The 24,841-nt window shown below is 37.6% G+C and overlaps 1 protein-coding gene across 2 annotated transcripts in view; it reads right to left on the reverse strand.

Moving 5' to 3' along the window:
- Positions 1-24,841, reverse strand: part of GRIK2 (glutamate ionotropic receptor kainate type subunit 2) — a 754,817-nt gene that overhangs the window by 490,386 nt on the left and 239,590 nt on the right. For both annotated transcript variants that reach the window (XM_075554727.1, XM_075554725.1), the window contains exons 3-4: positions 14,994-15,161; positions 10,901-11,158 (exon numbers count right to left, since the gene is read on the reverse strand). In XM_075554727.1, the coding sequence (XP_075410842.1) occupies positions 10,901-11,158; positions 14,994-15,161 (426 nt within the window). The remainder of the gene's footprint in view (positions 1-10,900; positions 11,159-14,993; positions 15,162-24,841) is intronic.

Raw genomic sequence — 24,841 nt, forward strand, 5'->3', positions numbered from 1 at the left:
TTTCACTTACCACACATGCTTGCAAGAGCTGAACACTAACAAGAAAACCGCAGAAGAATTGGTACAGTTGAATCCTGGTATTGGTGAAGAATCCTGAATTTACCGTGGCAGTCAGAGGAACAAATGGATCTTTCTTGGCAGATGAACAGCCAGAACTTTCCTTAGGCGTGTGGAGGGAAGGACTTCATTTTGCATACTTTGGGCATGTTATCAGGAGGAACTAATCTCCGGAGAAGGACAGAATGCTTGGGAGAGAAGGGGGTCTGAGAAAAAGAGGAAGAGCCTCTATAAAATTGATTGAACTTTCTCTCTCAAAATACAACTGTGAGGATGGTGCAGTCTTCCTGTTTCGCACAAGGTCCCGATGGGCTGCCTTCAACTGACCATGGCGTCTAACGGCAGCTAAAAGCCAGAGCGACCGTGTAAGCACCATGCACAGGAGCTCCATGCATCACACCGAGGAAACAGACGCCGATCTTCCAGGCGCTGGGAAGTCACTCTTTATCTAGAACTGATATCGCCAAAGTTTCTTTCTGATCGAGGATATATATATATATATATATATATATATATATATATATATATATATATATATATATATATATATATATATATATATATATAATCTATCTCAGCTAGAAGATCTTAAATAAGGCAACAGTTAGCACCTGGCTCTAGTAATACATCCTAAAATGTGTTAGATGAGACAAGCACTGGGGATGAAGGAGAAGTATTCGGCTCAGATGTCTGAGCTTAAAAGTAGAAGTATGTGTTTATCGGTTGGAAATGGGGATGGGATGGACTGGGGAGGAAGTGAAGATAAGCATAGAGAACGAGTGCCCGCGGTGTGCGGCAGCAGATGGATTCGAGGGGCAGGCTAGAGAAGGAACAAGCTTCAGGGTGAAAATAATAGAGCATTTCTATTTGTGCGTGCGTGTGCGTGTGTGTGTGTGTGTTGATTGCCATGTTGAATTGCAGGGGCTTGTGAGATATCCAAGTGAAGATGGTTAATTTAATGGACAATGAGTACAGGGTTTGGCAAATTAGAAAAAGGTTCAGACTGATGTGTCGTCAGCATGTAGGCAGAGGAGGCATACAGGCCAGAAGAAAGTTTGGGGAGGATGAGGTAAGCAAGTGAGTAAATAAGAGACCATGACCCCTCAAAATAAAAAAAAACAATCAGCAATTAAAGAGGAAAGATAGAAGAGTGTGCGAATGGAAATTGATGGCTGAAAAGAAAGAGGTAAGAAGGAGGCAGAGATGCCGCAAAACCAGAGCAGGAGTTTCATTTTCCTCTCGAAGGACAGAGAATGCAAAGTGCTCGCGTGTTTCGGAGAGATAGTGTGCGTATTATCACTCATCTGTGCTGCACCAACGGGGAGGACAGACACGAACGGGAAAAGGCTAGGGAAAATGTGCTTGCCTACATGCTCACTCCAATATGTTCCAGATTTAAATTTAGAAAATCTGGCAGTGTCTGAACAACAGCAGGAGAATTATTTTCATTTGGTAAGTATGTATTATTTCTCTCCAAACAAAAGCAAGTATCATTGACCACTGAGGATATATATAAGATTTGTTCCTTGGACCTTTGGACATATTTATTTTTTTCGTTATCTGCAGAAAGTGAATGGTGTGATGGCTGTAGGTCAGGAATTTTATTTTTGCTTTTAAGTTGTGGCAAATATATTTAAGGATTTTATCACATGGAAAATTAGCTCTATGAATAAATTTACAAATATTCCCTACCACATAACCAGAACCTATAAAATAATATTCAAAGCAATTTTCATGCTTGCTTAAATATGAATAAAGAAACTATGCTGAAGCATAACCAACTTTGTGGAAATACTAATCCACAAAACTATGTAATCAACTATATCCAAATAATTAGGCTTAACACATAATTGCTAATTGTATTTGTACTTGGAATTAGGGAACACATCACTTTAAGCTTTATACTTAGAACATACAACATATAATCATCTTAGATCCAAATTACCCTACTTCTTGAAATAAAATCAAAATTATTTCATTCTGTGTTTTACAATATAAATATTGTTATATAATTTTAAAAGCTGTGTCTTCTAGGAATATTTTCATATGTACTTAATATATTTAATTATTTTAAACAAATTTGAGATCAAATAAGTGAATTCTTGCTATTTACTGACTTTCCGTTTTATTAAACTACTTCCAAAAGCACACACAAATATACCTAGACCACATTTTATGAACATACTTCACCCAGGTGAAGAAATTAGTGAAGAAGCTGTTTCTGCTTTTTAATTAAATAAAAACAAACTTCAACCTTTAAAAAAATTTTTAAGTTCACATCAGAGAAAACAAAGTCCAAGTTATTAAATATTATTATTCCTATGCAGATGCCTGGTTTCCTTTCATTAATTAAAGACATTACATTATCTCCCTAAATTCTTCCCATGTCTCTATTCATCTCCCTTGCCATCTTCCTTAAATGAACTCTTCTGCACCACAGCACTGTTTCCTGGCTGATTTTCTTAGTTTCCTAATATGACAAATGAGTTCACAGAGTAAAACAAAAATGGGAGCAGAATACGAGCATATTACAGTAATATTTTATGTATTTATGATGCTTTCAATTATACTTATTGATCCCAAGTGTATACATCGCAAACTAAAGGTACTTTGAACAGGATTTAGCATGTCCTCTGTTAAATCTCTTTTTTCTTTTCTTCCTTCTTGTGTAAATGATAGATTAATTATTAGACCAGATTAGAATCATAGATTATTCTTATCTTCTGTCTCTTTTACTTTATTCACTTGCTTCCGCACCACATCCTACAACTTATATTTAATAAATCTTTCTAGAATGCGTTTTCTCAGACCCGTTCATAAGAACCACCCTACCTCAAAGCCTCGTCCTGTTTCTACGTGACCACTTCAGAAACACTTCAGTTTCCCATCTTGTCTTTCTCTCCACCATCTCTCAATAACCCCGTGCATTCTCCAAACTCTAGTCAGAGACTTTACTAAAACCCCAATAGCTCAAAATAACGACAACACAAGAGAACTAAAAAGCAAACAAGCACCTACTACTACGTCAAAACATCTAACAGAGTGAGCTCTGGGGTGTCTAAGGTAACCGCTCAGATCTATTGCTTGGTAGGTAATCTTACTTCTACTCCCTGAGCCTCAATCTTCCCTTTAAAACACAAACACAAACTGGGAGTAATAAAATATTCTGTGTAACCAATTAATTGTTAGTTGGATTGATTCCAACTCAGACAACTCAAGTATGTCAATGTCAAACTGCAGTCTGTGGAATTTTCAGTGATGACTTTTTAGAAATAGGTGAATAAGCCTTTCTTCTGATATCAATCTTTGCACCACACAGGGGCTTCTCATAAATCGTAGTAAAGAATAAATGCCATCTAGCACACATATGGCTGAAGGTTTTAAGCTCACACTATGTGTGTTTTGCGCTATAAGACACATTGACTACATACACATCTTACCACTTGTGACAAAAGCCCTGACAAATACGCATTCTCTTCCGTTTATTAGTGCATACACTCAGACATACAGAGTCCAAACAAGTAACATGCTACAAGATATACGAGAGCAAGAATTTCCAGCCAGCACATCCGATATCAAGGGTCATAATAACCACAATAGTCTAGTCTGCTAGGTGTCTCCCCCCTCTCGATGTGCTCCTGTCTCATTTCTTGAAAACAAGGAATAAAATTAATATCCACTGCCCCCTGGGGAACTCTGCCTCTGTGGTAGACTTGGAAAGTAGAATTATATAAATAAAACGAGTCTTGATGTAACCATGCAGATTGGAGGAGGGAATCCAGAGGAAGGAGAGGAGCTAGTCAAAGGCTCTTTGTGATCATCCCCACCACACTTACATAAATTTTGTACAGTCTGCCTCATGGCAACATAACCAATATTGGCTTTGGGCAAATTACTTACCCCATTGAACATTTTTTTATCTATACAGCAGGTACAATAGCATCTTCATGCATCCACTCCCTTAAATATTTGTTAAAGTAGTTCCATGAAGCAGGACATATTCTAGATGAGGGTGCTGGAATGCTGAGCTGGCTTAATCCATCCTTGCTATATCTGTGCTTGCTCCAGTGGAGTATGCACCAACAAAAACAAGCACTTCATGATGGCGTGAGTGATCTCATGGGGGGAGTCCCATCAAAGTACCATGGAGCTATGGAAAGATGTTGGGGAGACTGTGGGCAGGGCATGGTGTGTGGGAGTTGTTCTTTGTGGGGTGCGTTAGCTTGTATATGAAAATGTGCAACATGCCTATGTGGACATTTAGTGGGTAGAAGCAGTGGAGGGCAGACTGAGAGCTCGCCTGGCAGATAGAATAGTATTTCAATAACTGAAATGCATTTAATGATGACATTTGAAAAAACAATGGGATGAAAGCACATATGTTATTGGAGAGTAACAGGGACCAGATCACATCAAGCCTTCACTTTTAAACCTTGCTTTAAAAGTTTTATCTTATCCTGAGAGTAAATGAGAAAATATTAAGAGAAAGAATGGAGCAGGGTTGAATATATATTTCTTAATTCCTCAAACCACGTTATAGACATTGGATTAGATGAATGCAGAATTGGAGTATGGATACTAGAGAAGCCCATGATCAATAAAGCCTGTAAGAGATGATGGAATTCTTAACCTAAGGAAAGATGAAAGGGAAGTACAGTTTGGATAGGTCACAGAAATAAAGAATTGGTGACCATTGAATGTAGGGACACAAACGTAGGAAAACTAAATATAAGCGGGCGCCTGCTGTATTCGATGAGCAGAAGAGCCAGCCCTCCGGAAAGAATGTCCGGCGGGGAATAATCCATTACGTTCAGACTCAGAAATTGTGGTGACTATCAAATGACACGCCTTGGGTGATAACAGCTACAGCCACGGCTAGTGAATTTCAATGCATTTAAAAATTAGGAAATCATTTCCATTTCTTTCTTCTCTTTTCTTGAATTGCACTGTTAATGGCAAAGCTGGAAATACTATTCCCGGCTCTGTTTACCAGTCCAGAGTTCTTTGTTAATGGACTGCTGATCCATAAACAAAGATGAAACACAGTGATTTTAAAGCAAATATTCACGATTTTTCCTGGAATGGCTTACAAGCTGACAGCTAGCCAACTTATTTTTAGTTTATCTTTAAAATGAATCATATGTTCCAAAATGACTGACAGGAACACAGCTTTGTTTCTGGAGCCAATTCCTTCCCATCATTTTTGGACATCATTCAGAGCTACAACAGACGTTCAGGGTGTTTAAGAGCATTCAGCCACGACAACACCAAATGCTAATTACCATAAAAAATAAGCAGCACCTGTTAACATCAGTCTAAGAATTTCTCCTACTCCAGCACTATATGTCATCTCTTGTCACGTCTGTTTGCGGGATGGTATCAAAAATTAGATGAATGGACAATTATCATGTATCAAACTGGACAAAACACAAAGTAGAAATGAATATACATGGAAGGAGCAGCACACATGATAACTACATCGAGAACAGAAATAATAAACATGTATGTAAAGTAGCACAGGTGTGTCCTACAGTAAACAGCAGATGCACAGGTTGGTAAGGGGGCCAATTAATATTTAGCTTGATACATATGAGAGGGGATTTCCCCATTTCAGTCCACAGGCCTAGCTATAATCAAATTTCTTCACATATCATCAAATAGATATCTGTTACTTAAACTCAATATCCACTGATATTCTTGGAAATAATACTATCTTATGAGCATTAGAAAGGGAGCGAGAAGCTCTGAATTCGTAAATCATAGCTCAGCACTCCCTCCTATAAATTTACTTAATTTGTATTATATTGTATTCTAATTCCAAAGTTTAATTTGTAGTTTCATTAACTTTGTTAAAAGTCAAACTCTGAAGTTGATAAATTATGGTTTGTGCTATCATTAAAATTCTACCAGAGGAATTTTGAACATATTTAATGATACTTAAGGGGATAAAACTCCTTGTGATAGACATATAATCTGTTGTCAATTTGAGAATAAAGAGCAAAGGGGTGGAGTTTAGCCAGTCAATTGGGTCTTAGCTTGATGACCTCATTTGGAGGCACTAAAGAGATAAATAGATCGCTGAAGGTGGGACAGATGCTCACTCCCTGTGAGGCATTACAGAAGATGAGCCTGATGGAGCTACACTGATGCAGCCAAAGGCCGGAGCTGGAGATGCCACGTGGAGACCCCTGCCAGTGCTGAGATGCTTCCACTGCCACTGGGTCCACAAGACTTTCTTCACATTGGCCTGTGATCTTCTTGCATTCAGCATCATTACATGTGTTGTGTGAGTCCGAAGACGAATTTATAGATTGCTATCAGACATATGGGATAATATAGAATTTATGGGCTTGATCTGAACTGAGTTGGGATGTTTTCTCAATATTCAATTAGTCTTGTATATAAAGCTCTTTCTTATACACATATGAGTGTCTCTGGATTTGTTTCTCTAGTCAACTCAGACTAACACACTCATTTTATATACTCAGGAAGACATTTCAAAGGAACACTTCTGCTTACCATGGAGTCAGTTCTACTATAATCATATCAAGAACACTTACGTTCTCAAAAGTTGCTTCAATTTAAGTGGGCCATAAATGGTCTGCTACAAATACAATCAGTCTATTACGAATTATACTGAAAGTACGAGCCATCACATAGCCTTCTATAGGAGCTGGAAAAAAACCAAATTATGTTGTTATCTTAAATAGTATCTATCCATACTTACAACAGCTCTTGGCACTTAGCATGCACTCAATTCAGTATCCATTGAATTAAACAGTGCATAAAATAGAACTGTAATTATTTTTTCTACCATAAGGACTTTTAAGGCATATATTTACTACAAGTAACTCTGTAACCATTCTCAGATGGCATTTTGGTTGTTGTTAGGTACTTTTGAGTTTAGTTCTGACTCAACTCGTAGTAACATCAGGAGCAGTGTATTATGTAATGTGGTTTTTCTAGCCAAAGTCTCTAACTTCTACCAAAAGACCTTTTCCTGCACGAGTCTAGTAAGCTAGGATGAGTTCGGGAAGAAAGGATGCCCCTGTGAATAATTATGAATAGGATTCCCTGGAATGCTACCCTGCTGTATAGAAAATGCACCACCGGAGAAGCAGAAGAGATCTCATTACCAGCACGATCCAGGAGCAACATGAGTCTTGGAGGTCCCTGTACAGTGAACCTCCTGGATACAGATGACAGCTACAACTTCAAATGAGCAGCAACAGAACCAGAAACCAGAGCATGGACCAGAATGATGGACTTGCCAACCCAGGGAGCAGGTAAAAGATGATGCTTCTGTGCAGGAGGCTAGATAATGTAATGGGATGCCTCTGAGTACTTAATGGGAGAACTTGGACTTGCTGATCCACAGAAATAGAACAGAAGGTGTTAGGGCTGAGGCTACTGCAATGGGGTGCCTCTGAACACTTCATACAGTGAGCTAGGTTTGCTGACCCACAGAGCTGGGGCTGAATGCCTTCAGGCTGAGACAACAGAGTGGCATGCCCTTTGGACATTTATTAGCAGACCTCAGAGAACGCTGTTCCGTGTCCTGATAAATAATTCTACCCTGAGCATCTCTCACTGTCATTACAACTTGCTAACTTCCTTAATAACGCCTTTAATCATGAATTGAGTCTGTGAGTCCTGTGTAGCCATTGAAACAGATATTAGGACCCAAAGAAGTATATTAGAGAATATTAACAGCACAGTAACCACCTATGTACATAGTAGAACTTCTCCTTAAGGCTATGTCTTTTGGAAATAGACTATTAGACTGAACAAATGTTTTTATCACCTTCAAAGCAATGGGAGTGGAAAAGCTTTTAATAGTAACTCAAACTGTTTCAAAAATGTCATCTAAAGTCAATTCTCTATTGAATGAATGTAACTCATAACAAGTGATGTTTTTGGATTTAAATTGTCTTCAACAATATAAATGCTTAGTGTATGATCTAAATCAGGAATAGATCAGTAATATATGTACTTTTCCTTAAGATGACCTTGATCACAAATCCCAATGTCTTTATTCAATCACCGGTAAACCATATATATAAAGGAAATTAAAACTGTACCCAAACACGTAGAATAGGATAGAAAAAGTGTATATCCAGAAACATTTTGAGCACCTAAAATTCTTTTGCTGCCATCAGAAATTTTTGCACAAGAAATAAATACAAAATAATGTATGTACTACAGATGCTTTCACACACATCCATATAGACACACCATATATAACATGTGACAATCGACATGTTAAAATGTATATACATGAGGGCATGTAATATTTACCTAAAATGAAGAAATAAAAATTCATCGATTTACAATGCATATGTATATATAAATATGTCTATGTGTATTGTCATTCATAAACTTGGGTACAACTTGTAACTAAAGATATCCCACACCGCCACATTATACAAATTCAGGAGCATTCACACAGAAACCGCCATTCACACAGTGGCATACAGGACTTAAGCAATGGCAGAATGATAATGGAAATAATGGAAATTAGAACATAACGCCGTGAATTTAGTAGTTACAATTTTACGTAAAGACACATCAGAAGTATTTTTAAACACTGTCATTAACAAAATTCTAGATTAAAAGAAGGTAGGCAAGGTTAGTTTGGGTGAAGGAGAAGACAATAGACTATGAGAGGAAGGTTCAAGTGAAAAATGATGGAGACAAAGAAAGACACTGGGAGACTTTCAAGAGTTAAAGATAACAGAGGCACATATTGCTGTGTACAGTCCTACAGCAGTTGTCGTCTAAGAGTGATTCTTGGATAGACAAGCACACTGAACAGGTGTGAAAGGACGTCTGAGCATGTATCTAGGAATATATAAAATTTGGCAGAGGATTTGTGAGAGTGTGTAAATTTACCTTTGCTTAAAATGTAGTTGTAAACATGATGTTGCATACAGAGGCAAAGTTATTAAAACGTCTTAGACATAACCAAACACCTTGAAGCTGAGTTGCTGGGCCTCTAGAGAAATCAGGTCCATAGTCTTGGGTAATATCCAGGTCAATTAGCATAACATAGTTCCTAAAGACAAAGTATTACACCCTGCATTGGAAACTAGCAACTGGGGACATAAAGGCTCACAAGTGGCCATTGAATGTGCTATAGGCCCTTTCCATCTGGAGGAAAGAAGAGGGACAAAATTGAAAGACACATGGAGACAACTCCTCTGGCCTACGCAAACATCAGTGTCCCAAGCCCTGAGACCAGAGGAACTAAATGGTGTCCAGCTACTACTACCAACTACTCTGAAAGGATGGTCCTGGATAGAGTATGATAAAAATCTGGGACAAAGCACAAAATGATACACAAAAACAGGTCAAATGTTTGGATCGACCTTTTAAGACCCCTAAGACTACGGCCCTAGATACCCTTCAGGTGTGAAACTGAGGTCACACCTGTATTGGAATAACTCTTTAAGGTCAAAAGAGCAGGACTTACTCAGGGAGAGAGGGCCGGAGGAGAAGTAGGAATGCAACACGAAACACGGGGAGGAAGAGGGGTAACTGATTATTCATCAAGGAGACTCAGTGAATGAGTTATGAAAGGAAAATCAGTATGGCTTGTTGGAAATAAAACTAATGATCCACTCTGTAAATCATCACCCGATGCAATGCACAATCAATAAGTTAAAAATAATAAAAATCTTCTATTTCTTATTCAGTAAACCTAAATTTACTGATTTATATTTAAACTCACTCTTTTCTATCCCAAAGAAAGTGCTTTCTAAATTAGTTTCATTATTTTTCCAACTCTGTAACTCTCTTTTGTTTACTGTCTTAGGAGAAGTTCCTAGTTATCAATTTGCAGATGGCAAGTTTTAAGGCAAATGAACCAATTTCTGCACATGGTTCAATCTACAGCATGGGTGAGGAAATGGACTCTGGGTTCATTCCAAAGAATTCACCTTCAAATAAATGTCAATTTAGATGTGAATAAATGAAGGTAAACTGGAATCAACTAGAAAATTAAGAGCTTCCTATATTCTATTTTTTTAAAACGATCTCAACATGAAATAATTCCTTCCTATATGATTACCTGGTCACAAATACAACTACCAAGGACAATTAAAATGTTAACTTGATCATTTTGTTACCTAAATCTATCAGACTTATTTTTCACTGACACCTTGTGATTACCATTAATATACAAAATATTTGAACACATTAAAACAAGAAAGTAAATGCAACCACTAAAGAGCAAATAATCATTACAATATCCACTAAGACTCCAGCACAACAATCAATTAGTAAATTCAATTTCACGTATCTCTACACTATTTCCGTATATAAGCAATTATAATACATATTTCAAAGAGTACCATAGTGCTTCCCGTTGAGAGTAATCTTTTTAAATGTTTGTATGTCATAGAGACATGAAGGCATTATTTTAATGTGTGGGGATTTTTGGTATATAAACTGCTAAAGAAACAAAGTAAAATTACATTCTTTCTTGATCGGTATCACTGTAAACCTGTCATGAGATTATTTTATATTTTTTGAGCAAGTTACCTTAAGTTAAAGGGAAAATTTTCAAATAAGTGTCTCAGTATTATACTACATACAATGTCTATGTTTTCCGCAATAATACTGTTCAAACTGAATGATCAAAATGTACCAATTGAACAAATAGAGAGAAAGTGTTTATGATTGCGTTGCCATTTGAATCTACCAAATTAGTATTGGTATTTGGTACCAAAACCTTTTTCAACTTTTAAATTAAATAAAACAGTACTGTATATAATAATAATAATAATAAGGAATGAATAAAAAGTCTATATTTAAAGTGTGGACACAAGGCTGTCTGTCTTACCAGTGCTGTCATCATACACCACTGTGACGGTTTTCCACTTGAAAAACTGAACCAGGTCCAAAATGGCACGACTGAGTGAAGAGAAGTCCGGGTAGAGACTGACATAGAAGGAATCTTTGTTGTCAGACACCTGGTGTTTCCAGCGGGTTTGTATGTGGGGAACCCCCAGAGCGTTACAGATGGACTGCACTGCATTTGCGGAAGAGCTGTGCGAAGGGCCAAAGATGGCGGCCACCCCAAGAGATAGCTGATCACAGGCTGAAAAGAAGAGAGAGGCCTATCAAAGATGAGAGAAGAGAAACCAGCCCAACAGATACTATAGAATTATTGAAATGCAAATGGACAATTCTTCAACAAAAATCATTTGCTCCCAGCTAACCCCTCAAAGAATAACAGCTGCACAGAGTTAAATACACGGTACGAGTTAAATGCTGACACACATGACCTAGGTCAAGGTTTGTGTAGTCATGCTTATAAAACCAGTCATGGTTCATACAAAGTGGTATCTCCTCAAGTGTGAGAGAAAATGAAATTATTTTATAAGTATTCACTCTTCTTTATTTATTTTTGGGTGATATAAGCTTTTATATTTTCTGTGAGTATATTTTTTAAGTTTGTATTTCATATTCACTCTTATGAAAATTTATTTACACCCATGATGATAAAAATAGCTTTAAAAAGCATAAAGTAGTGCTTATCCATACCAGAAAGAATGGTCTGTGTCAGGTCTTGAAACTTTATACTGAAACAACTAGTAAATTCCAGTCTAGAAAATGAAATAATTTGATAAACATAAAAATTATCTCTCAATATATGAAGACCTGAACTGTGGAAGAAAATTAAGCATCTTTCATTTGACTCCCAAAATAAGAATTAGGACAATTAGCTTGAAGATCCATACAGCTTTTGATTCGATGTAAATATGTATTTTAAAAATATGGAATAGGAAATTTCCAAAAATGGAATTAAAAAGCTTACTGCCATTGAGTTGATTCGGACTCATAGCAATGCTGCATAGACTACTCCAAAGGGAAATGAGTTGCCATCTTTGGAAAATACTTAAACAGAACTGAAGAGGCTTGTTCCCAGGGTGTAGGCATCAACTGGGTGTTCAGAATCAGTTCCTCTCACTTGGATAGTTGATCATTCTAATGTGCAAAATTTTTTCCAGCATATTTCCATGGTGAATATATACTGAAGTACCTCTGAAATTTAGTGATGGATGGTATATTAACTACTGAGGTACTTAATAACTGAGCAAAATAGAGCAGCGATAGTTCATTATTTGATGTTTTTTAACATTTAGTTTAATCTAATAAATATTTTGAATATGTACATTTTCTCTTTTCAGCGAATGACTGGAATTCTGAATCAGTAGGAAGGCTTTGTTAAGTCCAAAGCACATTTCAAACTACAATGAGCAACTGTAGGGCAATTATGGGTGGCTGTGTGATTGCTTATGTGTTTGCTTAAAAAACAAATCTTCTATATACAAAATTTAACCAGACTAACTGAATGCATTATTTTTCAAGCCTAGATTTGTTCATTCGATGTGAATTTTCTATTACATATACATTGAGGCTTTTTAACAAAACAAAAAAAGAGGGGGGAAAAACGCTTCAAAACATGACATTAAGATGGTTATTGAGGATGTTCCTGTGTATGTAGGAGCAGGAGAAGGGTCAAGTTTTCTGCTCCCCTAAAGAGTTACAGCCTCAGAAACCCACAGGGGCAGTGCTTTACCTGCTGTACTGGGTCTCCTGGAGTCGGAATCGACTTGATGGCAGTGAACTTGGTTTGGAAGTGTGTGACATAAGAACTAGAGTGTTCACTTATCAGAGAAACTATGTAATGGCAAAATATAATTGAAATAAAAACTGGAACATTAATTCATCAAAGTATTCATCAATTGATGAGATCAATATTACCTTACTGATGAAACGTGTGAGACTAAACAGAGTAAGTATGAACACATAAAAATGTTGCTTCTTTTCCTTTGCTTTTAAAAATAACTTCAAAAACATTAAAATTCAGAATTAAACACCTGGTTCATTTTATAATTAACCATTCCAACATACTGCCATTGAATCAATTTGGACACAGAGGCTTTCCAAGCAGATAGTTTAAACTTACTATCGGGGAGAGTCTGGTGGGTTTGAACGGCTGACCTTATAGTCCAAAGCTTACCCAACAGCACCACCAGACTCCTTAACTAGTCATTAGCCTTACTAATATATATTTACGGAGTCCCTCAGCTTTAAGAACTATATTGATCTTTCTCTGGCATTCTTTGGTAGCATGACCCCGTGTCCTCCAAATGGCAATGGTTCAAGAAGAAGGGACTTCATGGGGTGGATCCCGAAGCTTCGACTTTCACATTTTCAAGTCTCACCCAAAAAAGTTCCTCGTGCCCTTACTTGAGTTTTTCTAGCTTCAGGATGAAGACAGTCGATGTATTCTATTCTTAACAGGTTTTTAATGGGTGATAACATTTGTAAGTTCTTCTCCTATTTTGGAAACTTTTTACCTCATCATTGGACTAGGTCATTCCTAAGAACTTTAGTGTTGTTGGAACATTTTAGTCTGAGTTCTAAGGTTCTTCCTTTGAAAGGCCCATTTAGGAATCTATTAGTATGTTATTTATACTGTGCCGAAGCCCATAGTATTTAGCCTAAGTGCTTTGATTTGAAGCAGGGCTGCCTCTTTCTAACGGAAATAATTATGCAGTGTCACTAATCAAATGCACTTGTCTTGCAGTTAATGCCTTATTTTGCAATTATGATGACAGATGTCATATTCTGCCGTCACCTTTAACCTTTTATAGCCCTTAAAACCTTCCCTCACCCTGATATGGTTCTGAAAGTGGAAGCACATTTGTACTTACAAATGTATGAATTCAAAGGACAGGCAGAATACAATTTTTCTATGAATTTTTTTTGAGGCTCCCTCTTAATAGGCTTTAATAAACAGTAGCTATTTAGAGAGAGAAAAAGGAACATTCATCTAAAAAATATTGTACCTCATCAGCTACTATTAATATGAATTAGCTTAGACAAAATCCGTACCAAGGTAGAATGATGAATAATTACGTAAATTTTTATCAATATAAGATAGCAAATAAAACAATATTAATAGTACATAAAGGCAAACATCCTTTAAACACATGAAGTTAAAACAATGGGCTTTGTTACCCCATTCTTTTAAGAAAATCTGCATTTTAAATGCAATGTCTGTTACATAAATGCAAACTATGTAATAGAAAGATCACCTACTTGGATTCAATGAAGCTATAAAAATAGGTGTCAAATACATTTACTTAAAGTTAGAGTGTAATAATAGTCTTAGTTTCTGTATTTCCTTCCTTCCTTCCCAGATAAAGGTTAAATTCATGTTTCATGAATTATTTTCACCCTCTTATAATTTAAAATATAATTTTCAACAAAATTTGAGAAAAATAATGTAAAGTAGAAGGCATTCAAATTTTTATGTAATCTAATCTTATATCAATTTATATTTATTTTCAGGCATGACAAACATTAAGTGATTCAAAAAGTGAACATAGAGTATTATATATAAACTAAAGGTTGTTAAAAGTACCCAATAAAATTTTAATAAAGTTTGGAGATCATTTAGAAGCACAGAGCTTTTAAGGTACTTTTAAGCAAATGGAATTTTAAAGAATTTTTAAGCAAATGAACCTTTTAAGAACTTTTAAGCAGATGAAAAGCATACTAATGATACAGTGGAAAGATCATGCCAGCAAACATTTAAGAATTACAAAATTTGTTAAAATTTACTAACATATACTGTATTCAGTTCCAGAAAATAGAAATACTTTTGTCACAGGACAGAAGGATTGATATAAAAAATATCTTGGCCACAGATCTAATTGCATTTCGTTTTATAAGACTTCTTTTGCAATTGATAATGCTATCTCTTTACCATCTCTGATAAAATTTAGACACTTTAGTAAAAGAAGCCCTTACGTTAAAATATATAGTAACATATTAGTCCCATCTTGGAATTGAGAAATTTCTAAGAACACCTTGAAATTTGATTTCGACAAATAGAATGCTACGTATCTCTCAATTACCTTTCTTAGATGCCTCAAAGCTGTCATAAAGGTTTATCTTCTGAGTGTCGTAGGTGAGGGTGGTATTGGGCAATAAAGTTCTATTTCTGTTAATTGTGTTCACAGCAAATCTGAATGCAAGTTCCTCAGCTCCCATTGGGCCAGACTCCACATATTCAAAAATACCACCTGGAAAAAAGAAAGAATAATCACACCATCATACCGCTCGTATAAAATAAAAGTCAGAAGTTTACTGCACTTTAAGAAAGTATGTATTGCGTGGGTGTGATCTATTTATGTGCATATAATTCCAAATCTGGGAAGTATGTGTTTTTAGATAAATCCACACTGGCACATTTGTCTAGGTACTGCTGCCCAAGTTTAATGTGAGTTTCTTATGCTTTCCTCTCTTTTCTTTACTGATTGCTTCTTCCAAAGCCTACATAGGCAGAACTCTTGCCTTAAATTCTGACAATCACCCATGCTAGAAGTTTGTGCACCGTTTAGCTCCAAAGTGATTGATCACATATATTGATAATGAGTTGTAAAATTAGCCACTGAGGCAATCATATTAAATTGTTTTCTGTACGTTTTTATACCAGGATTCTTTTGGAACAATTTTATGACACTTTTTGTGTTAAAAGCTAGGAGGGTGGGGGAATTGCTTGAAAATTCCAACCTTTAAATTGCAAGAAAAAGAACAAAGTGGCATTTCTCTCTTCCTTTTACTCCAAATCCCTTTTTCAGAAGACACTTGACATTTGTGAAGGATACCTCTCCAAAACTATGCAAATCCCTTAATCAGTGAATTACACTGTAGCATATAATTTTGGCCAAAAATGTAGAATATAATTAAAAACCATGGCCCTTCAATTTATCACTTTCTCACAGCTGTGTCTCAACCCAGTCCCCTCATTTGTTCCCAGTCTTCCTTCTTCCTGATATCAACCAACTCTTTATGCCGGGATGGACCTGAGTCAATTCTTTCCTACAACCGACTCTCTTCCTGATAGCTAACGTGGTGAGTGAGGTGAAGAAACAAGCCTGATCATTGTCCCCTCAAACTTCTGTCCTTGAGAAATTAGTACTCTTAAACGTTCACATCACACATTGTCAATACAAACTGAATTCCCCGAGGGAGCCTGGTCTAGTTTGTAATTCACCCCTTATCAATAGTCTTTTGACAGTTGAATGTCAGATTAAGATACTATTAGCAATGTTCTTATTATAAATTAGTAGACTATCATAATATTGTCTCAATGCCTCTAAATATAAAGAAATTGTTGCTGCATGTCACTTAGTTCATTCCGCCGCATAACTGTCCCCGGTGACAGAACAGAACTGCCCATGGGACTTTTTAAATGGTAATCTTTAGGAACACAGATTGCCAGGGCGGCTTTCCACAAAGGAGCTGGAGGCTAAAACACCAACCTTTCAGTTAACAGCGAAGCATTGACCCACAAAGGGATTCACCGCCATCTAGTTGACACCAACTCACAGCCACCCAATAGGACAGGGGGAAACTGCCCCTGTGAATTTCCAAGACTATCAATGTTCAGGGGAGTAGAAAGCCCCTTAGAATCCCCAATAATACCAATCAAAAGGCCCATTTATATGGAAAAAGAAACTGGAAAGCCCACTGAATGCCTACTATTTTGAATTATATCTAATATAATCTTTGCCAAACAGATGGAGTATTTTACCGATGAAATCAACTCAAGGCCAGTGAGTTGCTTTCCCTGGAAATATATTTAAAATATTTTGACAACTTGTGCTAAGTAAAATGATAATTATTTAAATGTCTGGTAGGTGTTGAAATGAAAGAAAGAAGAGGCTGCTCCTATAAAGACTTATATACTCCCAGAAACCCAACGGGACAGTTCAACCTTGTACAGTTGGTAGGAAATCAGAATCAACTTGACGTCAATGGAAATGGATTTTTTTAATGCCTTAAATATGAGAAATATCAGTAGTGTGTGTATGGAATTTAGAGTCAGGATGAATTAATATTCTGTTCTGTTACATGCCAACTATATACATGTGGGTACCTGGTTAAAATCTTAGCCTGAATTGCCCTCATTCTTAAAACAGGCATAACAATAAGCAATTCTGCATAGAATTCCTATAAGGATTAAATGATAGTTCACATAAAGTCTTCTAAGTGGTGTCACAGAGTGAGCACTCAGTAAAGTTCCATGCAATCTTCAAAGAAATCTGAAGTCATACCATTCTTATTCTTGCTGTTATACAGAATGAACCATTTAGCCCAGTGGTTCTCAACCTTCCTCATGCTGACCCTTTAATACAGTTTCTCATGTTGTGCTGACCCCCCAACCATAAAATTATTTTCGTTGCTACTTCATAACTATAATTTTGCTACGATTATGAATTATAATGTAATAATCTGATATGCAGATGTATTTTCATTGTTACAAATTTAACATAAAGCATAGTGATTTATCACAAAACCAATACCTAATTATATATTGTGAAATATGTATTTCACTACAAATAAATGAAATTTTATCTTGAAGCATGGTGTGGCATGGGGAACAATCTTCACACTGGGTATGTGTAGGTGGGTGTAGGTGGCATGTGGGCAGACCCACCAGGAGACGGATAGAGGAGCGGTGTCTCAGTTCCTAAGACCAACAGAAAAAATGGTTGAGGGCCATTGGTTTAGCCAAAGACCATACAAGTGATTAGAACTATCATTAGAATCTGCTCCTACTTAAGACCTCACAGCTCTTGCCTATTCCACCAGACACTAATATTCCCTCAAAATTCTGCTCAAGTAAAATGCATAGAGCAAGCTAAAATGTGAGATATGATGATTTCAATATTATGATTCAATTAGAAATGACATATACAAAGCTCAAAACCAATTGAACAACTTAAGAATACTTATAATTTATTAAAAATAGCCAATTACAGAATTATACATTTAAACTTAACTCTTAAGATCCCATATGGGCACACCAAGCCCCGAGGACAAAGTCCCTGCATGGAGCTGCTAAGGCACAGAGGGACTGAAGGGCCGACGACAGCTCGAGACATGATGTCCCCTCCCTGGAGCACACTGCGACAGAGGACAGTGCAGGGACACACAGCAGGAGTGAGTCCAGTCTGAACGCCCCACAGTGGGGTGAACACTGAAGGGAACGTAACATCAGCAATGGGAGCTAAGCAAAACCATACAGCCCCTGAGGAGCCCACAGAATAGATTCAGGTCAGCAGGGGCAGCTCCCGGAACTCCCCGGGGAAGTGGGCAGTGGGGAGAAAGTCATAAATGTCAGTAGACAGACCTGGCCTAATGTTTATTTTTTCAGGGATTTTTTGCTAGTTTTTTTTATCCCTTTTCATTCAATAATTTGTTTTATTTTTGTTTTGTTTCTGCTGTTGTCAGTTGGTCTACTATATGAGCTAGGCATGGGAAGCAAGCAGGGGAGCAACTAGGGAATTAAAATTAACATCTAAGAGGACATAAAGTTCCTGGGGGTGTTGGAGCACAGCAATCTAGCTGAGAGGAATTACTAAGAGGCAGAAGAAAGGCAAGCATGACAATGGGACAGGAGGAAGGCAAAAGGAACGATCTAAGAAGCAAAGTGATGGATAGAGGTATAAACATAGGTGTGCAATTGGGCAAATACATTAATTCATAAAAATATAGGCATTAGCTTATGTACATATATTTATGTGGCAATATATTGAGGAAGTAGACAGACTTTGGGCCTCTGCTCAAGCCCTGCCTCAATGCAAGAACATTGTTCTAACAACCTGGCATTCTGTGATGCTTGCCCTCCCAACGTGATTGCTGAAGACATAATGGCTGCTTAAGCAAATGTGGTGAAGAAAGTTGATGGTGCCCTGCTATCAAAAGGTATAATGTCTGGGATTTTAAAGGCTTGAAGTTAAATAAGCAGCTATCTAGCAGAAAAGTAACAAAGACCACATGGAAGAAGCAATAGTAGTCTGTGAAATCATGAGGTGTAGATGGGATCAGGTAACAGGCATCAGAAGACCCTCCCCACCCCACCTCTAAAAATACATTGTTCAGAACATGCGGGATTGGAGCAGAGAACCAAAACCCATCTGTAGACAATGGGACATCCCCTCACAGAAGGATCACAAGAAAGGGATGAGTCAATCAGGATGCAGTATACCACTGATGAAACACGCAATAGTCCTCTGGTTCTTTGAAGGTTCCTCACCCCCCACTATCATGAGCCCAGTCCTGCCTTTCAGTTCTGGCTAGACTGGAGCATGTTCACTGGTACAGAGAAGAGCTTACAACACACAGAATCCAGGGGGACAAACAACGGAAACCGTGGAGGTCAGCGACAGTAGTCCGTGTTAGGTATGAAAATAATTTATAATTTATCAAGGGTCATGAGGGTGGGAGGGGTGAAGGGAGGGAAAGTGAGGCTGATACCAAGGGCTCAAATAGAAAGTAAATGTTCAGAAAATAATGATAGCAACATATGTACAAATATAATTTATACAATTGATATAGGGATTGTTATAGGAGCTGTAAAGAGACCCCAATAAAATGATCTCTAAAATAATAATAATAAATTCCAATCTAAAAAATAAATAAAATAAACTTAGCTCTTTGGGGTAAAATAATGGAAACATCTCTTTTTCCACTTTCTCAATTCAAAAATTCAATGTCTCTAGGGCGTGAGACTAAGGAAGAATAGCAAAATGAAGAGTATTTGATGCTGGTGGGGTCATGGGTTGCCTGCCTTCATCTTCCTTCAAATAAATCATCTAAGTTGACAATTTTATAAGCTTACTGTATATTTAATATTTAAATAAATCTCTGTATTTCCTTAGGATAACCATTTTCTACCTTGATTAAAGGAAAGGAAGAGTTTGTTTTTATTTTATTTTTTGATTCAAAATCAGAAGTATATTTTTTGTTATTCTAAACAATAGAACACTGGCCCGCAAGACTTGAAGGGGAGGAGCATGCTTTCAGGGAACTGCTAAAGCTTGGGCAAGGCTTTGTCATTTAGGTCAATTGTATTTCTACTAAGATCAATTTTATTTGTATGTCTCATAAAACCTGTGATGACCATGTCACTGATATCACATCTAACCTCTGAGACGGTTCCCAATTGGTTCTCATAAATAGATAAAATCAGTGGCCTGCAGTCTTTTGGTAATAATAATCTCATAAAAGCAGATGCTATAAACGATGTCACCTGTTATTTTCTCAGAATTTATGCTGATTTTCTCAATCAACTACTAATCCTTATTATCTAAGTATTTGAATTTTATATACCTGGGTTTTCAAAGGATTAAATCATCAAGATTCCTTGATTTCTATGAAAGGTGATGTTGATGTCCTTAAATATTCCAGCTAACAGTTTATAGCTCTCTATAATTTCTACAGGAGCATCACTGTTTAAAAACCTGTTCATACTTTTGACCAATCTAGATGCATTACGTCTGCCACATTTCCAATAGATTGTCCACTGACACCTGGCCTCTCTGGCCTGTCAGTCATTTATATACACCGCAACAGAAGAAATATTTCTAAAATTAGCTTTGCTTTTGTCATCTCACTTCCTGAAATATTTCAATAGCTGCCAATAAGTAGGCTCACTACTATTCAAAACTATCTTCAAAACAAGCTTCTGCTTTCCTCTCTGGGATTATTTCTACCCTTCCTGTTTCCCAGGATCTATAGCCAGATTCAACTACCAATCTTTATTTGAATAAGCCACAGCCCCTTATACCTCCATTCCTTTGCAAATGGCGCCCTTTGACAAGAATTATAGTTCCTACCTACGGATGCACACCCACCCTTCACACACACACACTTGCATGCACATGCACAACTTTCTTTCTCTACTATCGCACAGTTAACCTTTAGCACAGGTACCTTCTCTGGGAAGACAGTCCTATTGTTTCCCACGGTTAGTTAGTCAAAGGTTGGCAAGAGAAGAGGCAATGAAGGGAGGAGTCACATGTCCTCCTCCAGCAAACAGGAAGCAGAAGCAGAAGAAGAAGACGCATTTCTTTATCAATGGAAAACAGCTAGAGATATCAGGAGATATTGAAATAGCCAGGGGAGGGGGGAAACAGGATGTTCACACAGCCCCTCCAGTGATTGACTCGACTTGAGCTTGGAGCTGAGACAGGAGCACAGCATATAGTCTGCAAAGCCGGTGTGCTGGTTGCAGGTACCCCAAAAGAGGAGGGCCATTATAGAGGGCCAGTCAATAGCAGAAGCCCTCCAGAAAGCCAGCTTCTGCTTTCCTCGCTGAGATGAATTTCTACCCTTCCCATTTCCCTGGCTCTGGTGGCAGGCCTGCCATTAGCAGAATATAAGGGCCAGCTTTACATTTTGCCGGACCTTTTGGGCTAGCTTAGTGCCGTATGGGCTTCTTTTCCGATGTATCCCCTTCAAAACACCTACTCTGTCTGTTCAAACCTTGCCTCTGAGTCTAGTCTGAATTTTGCCTCTCTCCAAAAATCATTCTTGTGAGCTGGACAAGAAACAAAAAGTGGAGAGGCATTAACCTATGAGCCTCCTCCTGGTAACACTACCTTCAACTAAATCGGATCTCTACTTTAATCCTCAAAGTTCTAGATCACTTTTAACAGTATAGTGCATACTCCTACAATCTGAAGTTAAAAAGTTAAATCCCTGTGAAAAAGCATGCTTGAATCTAGGTTCACTATGCAAGATGAAAACTTCTAATAGTCAACATTCATTGGAGCATATGCACATTAAAGGCTACTAACTTCAGGGCCAGCAGTTCGAAATCACCAGTTCCTGGGAATTACAGTCTCAGAAGCGCTACCCTCTCGATGGCAGTGAGTATGGGCTTTGGTATTTATATCAGAGATTATGTAAAATATTTTAGAAAACATCAAGGATAATTATTAAAAATGTAGTTTAATCACATTTTGTCTTCAATTTATTTTCTATCACTGTAATAGTCTAAGTGTAACTTTAAGTATCCCTCTGATATTTAAGTTTTCCAAATTGTGGAATCTAAGTATTGGTTCCTCCTTTAAGATTTACAGTTCCTCGAGGGAGTATAATTCATGAGTCAACTTGACTGGCTGTGATTCCAGTACATGCACAATCCGGGGTATCTTGTGTAAGGTCCGTTACAGTCTGTAAGTGGTGGACTGGGAAGCGAGAGACCTCTATCTAGCTCCAATCTTTCAGTCATTCGATGGTGCTACTTCATGCTGACTGTTCATGCCATTCTTCAACGTCAACTTCTGGTTGTTTTTACAACAGCGTGTCTCTTTTGAAATGATGGATCTTTTCAGTTTGCTGGAACAGATTAATTCTAGAGTTTTCTATCCATACGAGGAGTGACTAGGACATCTTAATCTGGATTTGATCGCTGGGTGACATTTTATTTATCTCAGTATATGGGATTAGGAAGCATACCTACATACAAGGACAGGAATGAGTGACACACCATCGCAAACAGAGTAAGTCACCTCTGGGAAAAAGGAAGGAGTGTGGGGAGGGCGGGGTGTGTGTGTGATGGTTAGGTTTATGTGAAAACCTATTCCCTGTAAGAAGAGTCTCAGCTTATGAAACAGCTCCCAACCTGGGGACATCTCCTTGAGGGTGTGGCCTCTACATAAGAAGTGACCCTGTGGAGAACTAGTCCATTTCACTTCCTTTCATTCCGGTACTGCCATAGCCCAGACACTGCACCCCCAAGTCTCACCATACTTTGCATGGTCATGCCCCTCCCCCAAGTCCCATTTTCCCTCCCCAAGAAGCATCTTAGGAACCTCTATGCTCCACCGTGTCTCACCCTTCAACCTCCTGCTTCTTTGGCGTGTGGGTCCCGTAACTCGTGAGTTTTAGAAGACTCTTCAGCCTAACATCTGACCCATGAAAGTCAGTCAGACTGGGTTCTTTCTCTCTGTGTGGCTACGTGGCTTTCTCTCTCTTGTTATTAAGTGCACTGCTTATCAATTCAATTCTCGATAAAAATTTCTCTACTTATATACATTTGTAAGTCCTGGTTTTGCTTCTCTAGAGAACCCAGCCTGCTACAGGATAGAAGGTACATAGCCTAATGTGTAAAACGGGGAACCCAGGTATTTCTGATATAATGAAATGATTATCCCTAGTATTTTGAATGATATTGGCAGGGGCCATAATCTTAATCATTGCTTTAATAGGAAAGGAAATATCATCCAAGTTTACGAATAAGCCTCTGTTATACTTATGTACTACTTCTACAATGACAACGTCACAGGGGAGATGTCTTTAACATATATAAATCTATTGTTGCACAGGTTAAAAGACCATAAATCTAAATCACGGTACCGGCTCTAAGGGAAGACTCTCTCTCTGTTGGCTCACAGTTTAGGGAAAAAAACCTTATCCCTTTTCAGCAGCATCAGTAGAGTTGGCTTTACTTGGAGACCTTCATGTTTGGTAATTAATCCTCCACTGCATCTAGGGGGTTCCCAGTACAGAAACCTGGGTCCAAAAGATGTGCTCCTGAATCTCCTTTCTGGATGATAGTAAATCCCTCTTTGGGTCACACAATAAGGAACTTGGGGCTGTGATGGTATTAAGGGTGCTGAAGCCCAATCTCAGTCCTCTTTATAGCTAATTGGCTTACTAAACTGACCACATCATGGGTGGGTCATTACATAAATGGCCACATTATATCATTTTTTAACTGACAAACCAGAGAATCATAGCACAGCCATGTTGACCCATCTGGTTGAGGGGCACAATTAAACCCATGACAGAAACTTGGTCAAGATTTTAGGAAAAGTTAAAACCACACAAGTAAGTGACTAAAGGAAATTGTGTCCGTGGGATGTCCTGGAATATTTGCAGTTATGGCACTCTATAGAGTTCTTCAACTGTAGAAGACGCCCAAGCAACTCCGGCACATCTCCTACATCTATTGTATTCAATTCAACTCGAACCTGTGCCAGGCATTTAGGAAAGGATGTTCCTGATACTATCTTGAATAAAGAAGATTAGTTTGAATGCAGTGGATAAAATGAAATTCAGTTGCAGGGCATTGCATAATAGTCCCATTGGGCAAAGATTGCTTGTGCCCTGGCATGTAGATGTGCTTTTGTATATTAAAAATGAATATGCTTTTAACTTTACAAACTTCCTACTGTTTCCCACATGTTTTCTACTATCAGGTGTTTGTTTTCCTCTCTGCAGATGGGCCCTTGAATCTGAGGGAGGATCCTGGAGTTGCACATTCAAATAATATAAATTCTGAAGTAGAAGAGCACTACATACTGAGAGGAAAATTGGGAAATGGCTACTTAAATGTTAGCAATTTAAGGCCTAAAAGGAATGCATACTGATTGGGGAGGCAGATGCTTGAATAATATTGAGATATAAATAGAACCGATCAAACTGAGATAACAGGGAAGGCAGCCACATGAATAATCACCATATAAACAGTATAAATAACACCAACTATTTGAAGGCCAAAGCTCACACTTGAATTCTACTGATTAAAATAAAGAAATAGGTCAGCTAAATGCAAAGAAAAGGCAAAAAGTGATCGGGTATGAAAGCTGTTCGAACCAGGGACTCTAATTTCTCTACAAAATTAAAGAAATCAGATGAAATGATTCTGAATATCAGGAGTTCTGAAAACTTTCATAATTCTTAGATTAATTAAGAACTGCACAAGAAATTACTACGTGACATAGATTCTGGAGAAATTTAAGAAGACCTGATTAACAGCCAATTGCTTACAAATCTGACACTTAACACTGTCACATTTGAAAAAAAAAGTTCTGATTTGAGAAATCAAGTTTCATAATGCATCTGATTTTAATAAAAAATATGAATAATTATAATAAAAATACTAAAACATTTTAAGTTTGGA

Source organism: Tenrec ecaudatus, chromosome 7 (assembly GCF_050624435.1).
Source record: "Tenrec ecaudatus isolate mTenEca1 chromosome 7, mTenEca1.hap1, whole genome shotgun sequence".
In the NCBI taxonomy this organism is placed as follows: Eukaryota; Metazoa; Chordata; class Mammalia; order Afrosoricida; family Tenrecidae; genus Tenrec; species Tenrec ecaudatus.